Source organism: Protopterus annectens, chromosome 15.part0 (genome assembly GCF_019279795.1).
Source record: "Protopterus annectens isolate FY-2018-M chromosome 15.part0, PAN1.0, whole genome shotgun sequence".
Taxonomy (NCBI): Eukaryota; Metazoa; Chordata; order Ceratodontiformes; family Protopteridae; genus Protopterus; species Protopterus annectens.
Genome location: NC_056749.1, coordinates 439,461,991 through 439,471,189, shown reverse-complemented (window position 1 = coordinate 439,471,189; position 9,199 = coordinate 439,461,991). Strand labels below are relative to the sequence as shown.

At 38.9% G+C, this 9,199-nt stretch overlaps 1 protein-coding gene across 1 annotated transcript in view; it reads right to left on the bottom strand.

The window, feature by feature from the left end:
- Nucleotides 1–310: 310 nt before the first annotated feature.
- LOC122789746 (ras-like protein family member 11A-like) overlaps nt 311–9,199 on the bottom strand; it is a 550,204-nt gene continuing 541,315 nt past the window's right edge. Inside the window, exon 4 of the mRNA XM_044057181.1 lies at nt 311–4,664. Coding sequence (XP_043913116.1) covers nt 4,197–4,664 — 468 coding nt within the window. The 3' untranslated portion in view covers nt 311–4,196. The remainder of the gene's footprint in view (nt 4,665–9,199) is intronic.

Sequence of the window (9,199 nt, the reverse complement as noted above, 5' to 3'; positions counted from 1 at the left end):
TTCCAAAATTGTCCTAGTCCTTGGCATTGATAATTAGGAAAATTGGGGCATAAACGGCTAGGCTTAAAAAGGCTCTAGGGTTGTTAGCCTAGTAACCTCCTATAACAGTATTCTATTTCACACCCTCTTTCATTTGTAAATTAGTGAAGAAAACACAACATTGTAATACAAACATAAGACTACTTTCAAAACAGTAGGTACAAATAACCTTTTACAATCATGTAGCCAGCTAATGAAAGGATCAGTGTTGAAAATTACATTGAAATACTGAAATGTATTAAAACAATAAAACAAGTGTTTAAACTATAGCTTACATTGAGTTTTTTTTGTTTGTTTTATTAGAAAAACTCAGTTTTTGCCATACAATGACAGTGCAGGAATAGCTAAACTATTAGCTCTTTGATGAAATCATACTTTGTGACAGATACAGTTACATGACATTTGAAGAAAAGATATTTTATACCTAAGTATAGGATGAAAAATCATCCTTTTTAAAAATTTAGGAAAAATGTTAAAAACTGAAACACTCCTTATCCTGTAATTAAAATGTCATAGTATCTTTATAACATTGTTGCCTTCTTTTTTCCTGACCACAGCATTTCAGAATGTCTTTTCTTGTAGTCCATATATCTAGTGGTAGGCTATACATACTGTCAAAAACACAATTTTAAAGAGGTTGAAGCTACTCTTTTGAAAGCAAAATAGTCATTTAGCATTTTCAGGATGTGAGTTTATATTTGGTTTCTGAAGAAAACTTGAAGTAAAACTATGAAAATCATAAGATGGTGACATTTGATGCTGATTAAAACTATTGCACTGAAATTTCTAACAATGCTTACTGAGCAACTTTAATTATCATTTTACTGACAAAAAGAAATGTGCTTACAATGCAGAAGAAATTCTAAAAGTAGTCCCTGGATGGTAATTACCATACAGAAGATTAAGTTGAGAATTGTACAAAAGGAGTTGTTCAGATGGCACTGGATTCTAAGAATTGTGTTTTTTGCATATAAAAATGTTAATGGTACGAAATTCTGCATTAATAATAGACAATGACCACTCCTTAGCAATTAGATATTTGTGTGTGTTTGAGATGTGCACAGGTACCCTAACTTTTGAGTGAACATTTTACTTGTCTTCTTGGTTTAGATGGGATAGACAGTACATGAAAAGATGAGTAATACTCAGTATCAGCTGGAGCATTCTATACAGCTGGTCAGGGACAATAACACATTTTGAAAATGGTAGGATGTTTAAACAGAATTCAGTGTCAGGCATGGGATGAACATTAACAACTGCAGTTGAAAAGAGGCAAAGGAAGAAGAGTTTATTTCTTTATTATTGGCTAGGTGAAGAGAGTGTCAATGCAGAAACAGATGGGTATCATGTATGTTTCATTTCCAAGCCTACCTCTCAACCTCTTATAACAAGAAATCTGAACGAGGGCAAAAATAATAGGGGACCAAGACCCAAAAATTTGGACAAATTTTAAATATTGCTCTTATAAACTTAGAAAGTTGCTAGAATAACAGGTCTTGTATTGTCATTCATGTTCTAATGGATATGAAGTTTGAAACTCAAATGTCTGTCATTATTTACTGACTTCAGTCCTCAGAGATTTGCCTGAAAAACACAAATTTTATGAGGAACAGACCAAAAATATGAGGCAAAAATCTGGACAGTTGAGAGGTATGTTTCCACATGATGCAGACATATAGGATCATAGGATATACAAGGGAAATCTAGCTGATCATCATGTGTGTCTTGCCAACTAATCACCCTGTTAGTCCCAGTGTAAATTTAAGGGTACTCATCCAGTCATCCATAATATGTTTAAAGGAAGACAGTCATATTGCTTGAATTATAGAGGAGGTTTATTTCAGACCAGGGGGCGATGCTGGGAGATGAACCTATCCTTCTATCATGTTTTATTTATTTGCTAATGTAAGTTAACATCTGTGGTTCTAGTTTTAGCTGTACTTTTAGAATTACTGACAGAAAGGAGGTCAAGGATAACTGGATCTCTAATGAAAAGGTAGGGAAGGGGCAAATCACCCTTCAGGAGTGTATAAGACACAGAGTATAGTGGCAAGTCTTTCAGTTCTGTCCTAGTAGCTAATATTCCTGAGAGCAGAAATCTTTTGGTTAGGAGCCTTTAAGGCTTTTCTAGTTTTTTAATATATCTAGTGAGGTACATGCCAAAGGAAATATGATATTCAATAATAGATCTGACCAGAATTCACTATAGGAGAACATCACTTCCTTGGATTTAGATGATGTCTTTATAGTTGTGAAATACAGAAAGATTTCCTGACTGTGGAAACCATATGGTGATCAGAGGAGAGGGCATTATCTACCCAGGTGCCCTGATCACTAACTTCTCTTTCACTTGATAATGGTGTGCTGTCAGTGCTGCAGGTCTTATTTGGGAGGGTATGAACATCTTCAGAGGGTTTTGTCAATTACACCCAGTTTCAGCTGTCAGCAAATTTGGTCAGCCAGAGGTCTTGCTTTCAGTTTTGAAGTCAGAGAAATAAATGCCAAGCACCACTCCCCAGAGAACACTGCTGGTCACCCTCTCTCTGTTTAGGAGGAATCTACTACATGCATGAGTTCTGTCATTAAGCCAGCTGACTACCCATCTTACCACATAGGAATCAAGGTTTAAGCCAGACAACTTCTTTATAAAGCAATGATGAAATATGCTTGGCACCTGCCTCCCTCTACCCAAGAGTATTTTACCAAATATGTCACTATAAACCTGAAAGGTGCATGTGTTTGTGTCCTCACAGCAGTAAAGAAAGTAGGTCAGAAGTATTCCCCAAGAACAGATAGCTTGCACTGACCTTAAACTGCCTTAATGATAAGTAGGAGCCAAAATATTCAAGCACCAGGGCAGTCAGGTTTCTACTAAATACTAAAGGAAAAAAGCAATCTGAAGAGAACACTTTACTAGATTTAATATGTTTTCATACAAAAAATGAAGTCAAACTTCAGTATCCTACACTTCAAAAGTGGAAGTGTAAGAAAGACAATTATTGTAGTACAGTTTGTAAAAAGTAGTTAACTTTATGAAAGCACATTTTGTTACTAAGAAACAGACAGATAGTCGTATGTGATAATAAAAAAACATTTTTCCCCAGGAGAGCTGTGAAATGCAGGAAATGACAAGGAAGTTTAAAGTTTCCATCGGTTACTCAAATGCTATGTCCAGAAGTGTAATAACCTTTAAACTGTTTGTAATTCTGAGCTGTCCTTTCTTTCAAAATGAACACTGTTTGAGATAGTTATATAAAACGTACTTACACTGACCCCCTGCCATTCTATGGCACATCTTAAGTTTAATTCATGCATGTTCATTAAGAATTTTCTTCTTTATCATGGGGTATGAAATAAGGGTTATCCTCGCCATTTTCTGATCTCAAAAGTGACTTCATAAACCAGGAATGTGTATTTTCACACTTAGATGAACAGACTCAGTAATGAAATGTTACGGACTTGGAAGGAAACAAAAAATAGGAAAAGTGTTTCCAGTCTAGTACTGAGATGAATGGTCATCTATGGCCTTCATGTATTAGGGCATTAAAATAACTATAACAATACAAAAGAAAAGAAAGGGTGGCACTTGTTAAGTTGTGCAGGTCAAATGAGTATAATAACTGATGCTTAAATGGTACCCCTTTGGCTGTTTGAGTAACACACCACTGGAAGAGTAAAACTCATCTGGCATTTGTAAATATCTCTAAGTAATCACTAAATTTATATAGTGAATAAGAAGCTTCCTGCTGCAGACTACCAAATAATTACTAACCTGCACACTTTTAATTTAACCATATTACTGTTTTTACAACACTAGCACTTGTGTTAATTTAGAATAGTTTTGTTTGGCAAACGATTTTCCCAAATGGTTGCTAGCCCAATGTATGCCTTTTGACTGATTCCATTTTTATGTTTCTTTTACAGCTAGCTACACCTACATGGCAGCCATATTGTATTCTGGTTGCTGAATAGCAGAAGTTAGCAGTATGTCTTATGTGAAAAAAAATTTTAACGTCGTAGTCTTATTGAATTAAACATAAGTGCAGAACACATACTAATGGTAAACAGGAAGTTTGGTTTTAAAATATTGCTCTTTCTAAAAAAATAAATATATTTATAAATATTCTTATATATTTGCACTGTTCATAAGGCATTTGTCAGAGCGATGTGGCAGATTTCACTTTGGAAGATAAGACTTGCTTGAATCTTCGTTTTAAGTCTTGCATGTTGGGCGACTTGGGACGAACAAAATGCAGTCCCCTTCTCTTTTCACCATTGCTGTTTCTGATCGCCCTGCTGACTTCCTGGCACAACTGATGGAATGCATCATAAACTCCTTCATAATTCTCTCTGGCTGAAACTTCAAAATACATCCCACTTAGCTCACTGGCAAGCTGGATTCCTTCCTTGGTTGATACCTGCCTTGCTCGGAGAAGGTCGCCTTTGTTCCCAATAACAATAATTGGAATATTTCCACTAGGGTGTATCTTCCGAATGTGTTGATAGAGGGGCTGAATGACTCTCGAACTGCTGTAGTCAGTAATGGAGAAGGCAAAAACAAATCCATCTGCCCAGTATATGGAACGGTTAATTTGTTCTTGACAGCAAATGCTGTCATTATCGTCCTATAGAAAAAAAGCACATTCATATGAAAAAGTGATCACTTTATATATGCATTTTTAACAATCTTTTACTTCCTCCTTTTCCACAATTTTGCTATAAAAAAGTTATAGAAATGGAAGTGGTAAAATATTTTAAGATATTCTAGTTGTAACTTTATATTTGCATAACTGCCTGACTCTTGTTTTAAGAAGCAGCTTACAACATTTTTGTTGTGCTTGACTTTTCACTGTAGTTGTTGTAATTATTGTGCAAATGTAATCAGATTCCTTCTAATGTAATCTCTGTTGTTAATGGTATATACTGTTCTTGGTGACAACTATGTGTCACATGCAGTATCTACTTTTAATTTATTATCTTGTCCCAGTGTCTGGAATCATGGCTGAAAACGGTCCTTGGACCAGTCTAACTACCTGGTTAACAAACTGTAAGTAAGGAAATAAATAAATGAATTTACTGACAAGGCCATATATTTACAGTTCAGCTGTGTGTGGCTTTTCATACATAAAGGTATTTAAGCTTCCTTATTATACAGACGTATATCCCCCATACCAACCTCCAAGATATGATGCATTTTTACATAGCTTTCCTATACCATCAATATGACGAGACAACAAACTAATTTTGACTTGGCTACTACACCTCTAACAACTAACTGTAGTATTTACATCATTGAACTGCACATGACATTTCAGTTACACTGCCTTTTTTGGGGGGACAATTTTAAAATTCACATTTTTATCACTTTTAAACATGTTTTCTTCACTGAAATATGCCAATTTTAATATTTTCATACAGAATGTGGTTCATATACCCAAGCTGATCTTGAAACATTTTTTTTCACTAGTAAATTGCTTTAATGCCCTCAAACATTGTTGCAGTGTTAAATACATGCCCAGCAGTGTTTTATTTATTTTGCTAGTTGTATTTACTAAATGGGGAGGGTTGCGTCAGGAAGGGCATCCGGCATAAAAATTCTGCCACAACACTTATGGCGCAAAATTTCATATTTCCATACCGGATCGGTCATGGCCTGGATTAACAACTACCGCCACCAGTACTGTGGCAGAAATTGGGCTACTGTTGGCTGGAGGAGAAGAGGAGGGCGAAGGCATGCCCGAAGGCAGGAAGAGAGGAGGAAGGTTAGGAGTGTAGCAGTGAGGGTAGGAACTTTGAATGTTGGCAGTATGACTGGTATAGGAAGAGAGCTAGCTGATATGATGGAGAGAAGGAAGGCTGATATATTGTGTGTGCAAGAGACCAAATGGAAGGGAAGTAAGGCCAGGTGTTTAGGAAACGGGTTCAAATTGTTCTATCATGGTGTGGATGGCAGGAGAAATGGGGTAGGGGTTATACTAAAGGAACAATATGCCAAGAGTGTTTTAGACGTGAAGACAGTGTCTGACAGAGTGATGTTTATGAAGCTCGAAATTGATGGTGTAATGATGAATGTTGTTAGTGCATATGCTCCACAAGTTGGGTCTGCGATGGATGAGAAAGAGAAATTTTGGAGTGAGTTGGATGAAGTTGTGGTGAGTGTACCCAAGGGTGAGAGACTAGTGATTGGAGCGGACTTTAATGGGCATGTTGGTGAAGTGAACAGAGTGGATAAGGAAGTGATATGATGGGTAGGTATGGTGTTAAGGAGAGGAATGCAGAAGGTCAGATGATTGTGGATTTTGCGAAAAGGATGGACATGGCTGTGGTGAATACGTATTTTAAGAAGAGGGAGGAGCATAGGGTGACGTACAAGAGTGGAGGAAGATGCACACAGGTGGATTATATCCTATGTAGGAGGGCCAGTCTGAAGGAGATTGGAGACTGTAAAGTGGTGGCAGGGGAAAGTGTAGTTAAGCAGCATAGAATGGTGGTCTCTAGGATGACGTTGGTGATCAAGAAGAGGAGGAGGAGTGTGAAAGCAGTGCCAAGGATTAAATGGTGGAAGTTAAAAAAGGGTGATTGTGAAGTGGAGTTTAGGGAAGATTTAAGACAGGCACTGGGAGGCAGTGGAGAGTTACTGAATAGCTGGGTAACTACTGCAGAACTAGTAAGGGAGACTGCTAGAAAGGTGCTTGGTGTGACATCTGGACAGAGGAAGGAGGACAAGGAGACCTGCTGGGGAATGAGGAAGTACAGGAGAGTATACAGAGGAAGAGGCTGGCGAAGAAGAAGTGGGATTGTCAAAGAGATGAAGAAAGTAGACATGAGTATAAGGAGATGAGGCGTATGGCAAAGAGAGACTTGGCGAAAGCTAAGGAGAAGGCGTATGGAGAGTTGTATGAGAGATTGGACACTAAAGAGGGAGAAAAGGACCTGTACCAATTGGCTAGACAGAGGGATAGAGCTGGGAAAGATGTGCAGCAAGTAAGGGTGATAAAGGATAGTGAGGGAAAGGCACTCACAAGAGAGGAGAGTGTGTTGAGTAGATGGAAAGAGTATTTTGAGAGGCTGATGAATGAAGAGAATGAGAGAGAGAGAAGGTTGGATGATGTGGGGATAGTGAATCAGGAAGTGAAACAGATTAGCAAGGAGGAAGTAAGGACAGCTATGAAGAGGATGAAGAATGGAAAGGCTGTTGGCCCAGATGACATACCAATGGAAGCATGGAGGTGCTTAGGAGAAATGGCAGTGGAATTTTTAACTAGATTGTTTAATGAAATTTTGGAAAGTCAGAGGATGCCTGAGGAGTGGAGAAAAAGTGTTTTGGCACCTATCTTTAAGAATAAAGGTGATGTGCAGAGCTGCAGTAACTACAGAGGGATAAAATTGATCAGTCACAGCTTGAAGTTATGGGAAAGAGTAGTAGAAGCTAGGTTAAGAAGGGAGGTGATGATTAGTGATCAGCAGTATGGTTTCATGCCAGGAAAGAGCACTACAGATGCAATGTTTGCTCTGAGAGTGTTATTGGAGAAATACAGAGAAGGACAGAAGGAGTTGCATTGTGTCTTTGTAGACTTAGAGAAAGCATATGACAGGGTGCCTAGAGAAGAGTTGTGGTATTGTATGAGGAAGTCGGGAGTGGCAGAGAAGTATGTAAGAGTGGTACAGGATATGTACGAGGATAGTGTGACAGCGGTGAGGACTGCAGTGGGAGTGACAGATCCATTTAAGGTGGAGGCGGGATTACATCAAGGATCAGCTCTGAGTCCTTTCTTATTTGCATTGGTGATGGACAGGTTGACAGATGAGATTAGACAGGAGGCCCCGTGGACTATTATTTTTGCAGATGACATTGTGATCTGTAGTGAGAGTAGGAATCAGGTTGAGGAGACCCTGGAGAGGTGGAGATATGCTCTAGAGAGCAGAGGAATGAAGATCAGCAGGGCTAAGACAGAATATATGTGTGTAAATGAGAGGGAGGGTAGGTAGAGGAATGGTAAGGATGCAGGGAGAAGAGTTGGTAAAGGTGGACGAGTTTAAGTACTTGGGATCAACAGTTCAGAGTAATGGTGAATGTGGAAGAGAGGTGAAGAAGAGAGTACAGGCAGGGTGGAATGGGTGGAGAAGAGTGTCAGGAGTGATTTGTGACAGACAGATACCAGTAAGAGTGAAAGGGAAGGTCTACAAGAGGGTAGTGAGACCAGCTATGTTATATGGGTTGGAGACAGTGGCATTGACAAAAAGGCAGGAGTCAGAGCTGGATGTGGCAAAGTTAAAGATGTTAAGATTTGCACTCGATGTGACTAGGATGGATAGGATTAGGAATCAGTATATTAGTGGGTCAGCTCATGTTGGACAGTTTGGAGACAAAGCAAGAGAGACGAGATTGCGTTGGTTTGGACATGTGCTGAGGAGGGATGATGGGTATATTGGGAAAAAGATGGTAAGGATGGAGCTGCCAGGTAAGAGGAAAAGAGGAAGGCCTAAGATAAGGTTTATGGACGTGGTGAGAGAGGACATGCAGGTGGTTGGTGTGACAGAGCAAGATGCAGAGGATAGGAAGAAATGGAAAGAGATGATCCGCTGTGGCGACCCCTAATGGGAAAAGCCAAAAGATGATGATGATGATGTATTTACTATCCTTAGAAAAGCATTTTGGGTTACTAAGCCAAAAAGTTTTTTTTCCACTCTTTGATCCTGATATGTGGTGACCATCTCAGTCACCACTGTGTAATCATCGTCATCTAGGCAGTGAATGGGGATCTCTTTGATACCTAAGCAGCACCCCATGCACCTGCTCAGTAGCACTCAAAAGTTGGGTGTGCAGTGGACATTGTGAGAGATGACAACTGTTTCTGCTAGTGATAAAAACTTCTAGACTCTCTGCCCTCTCTTTCATGTAGATGGTACCACCAAGTCTCTGGCCTCTAATGAGGGAGCCTATGATAGTTTGGCTTTCACAGACTCACACCTTCACCCTTCCTCTAAAAGAGATGTCCAGCTGTTCCAGTTCTCAGATTATTTGTCAAACAGTGGTTAATCTGGGACTCAGTAAGTGCTTCATAAGGGCTTCTTACATTTGTAAAACTAAGCCACCTGATATTAAGCCCTGCAGTTGGGTTGGAATACATACATACATAGAGCCTTTTACTCTCTGTCT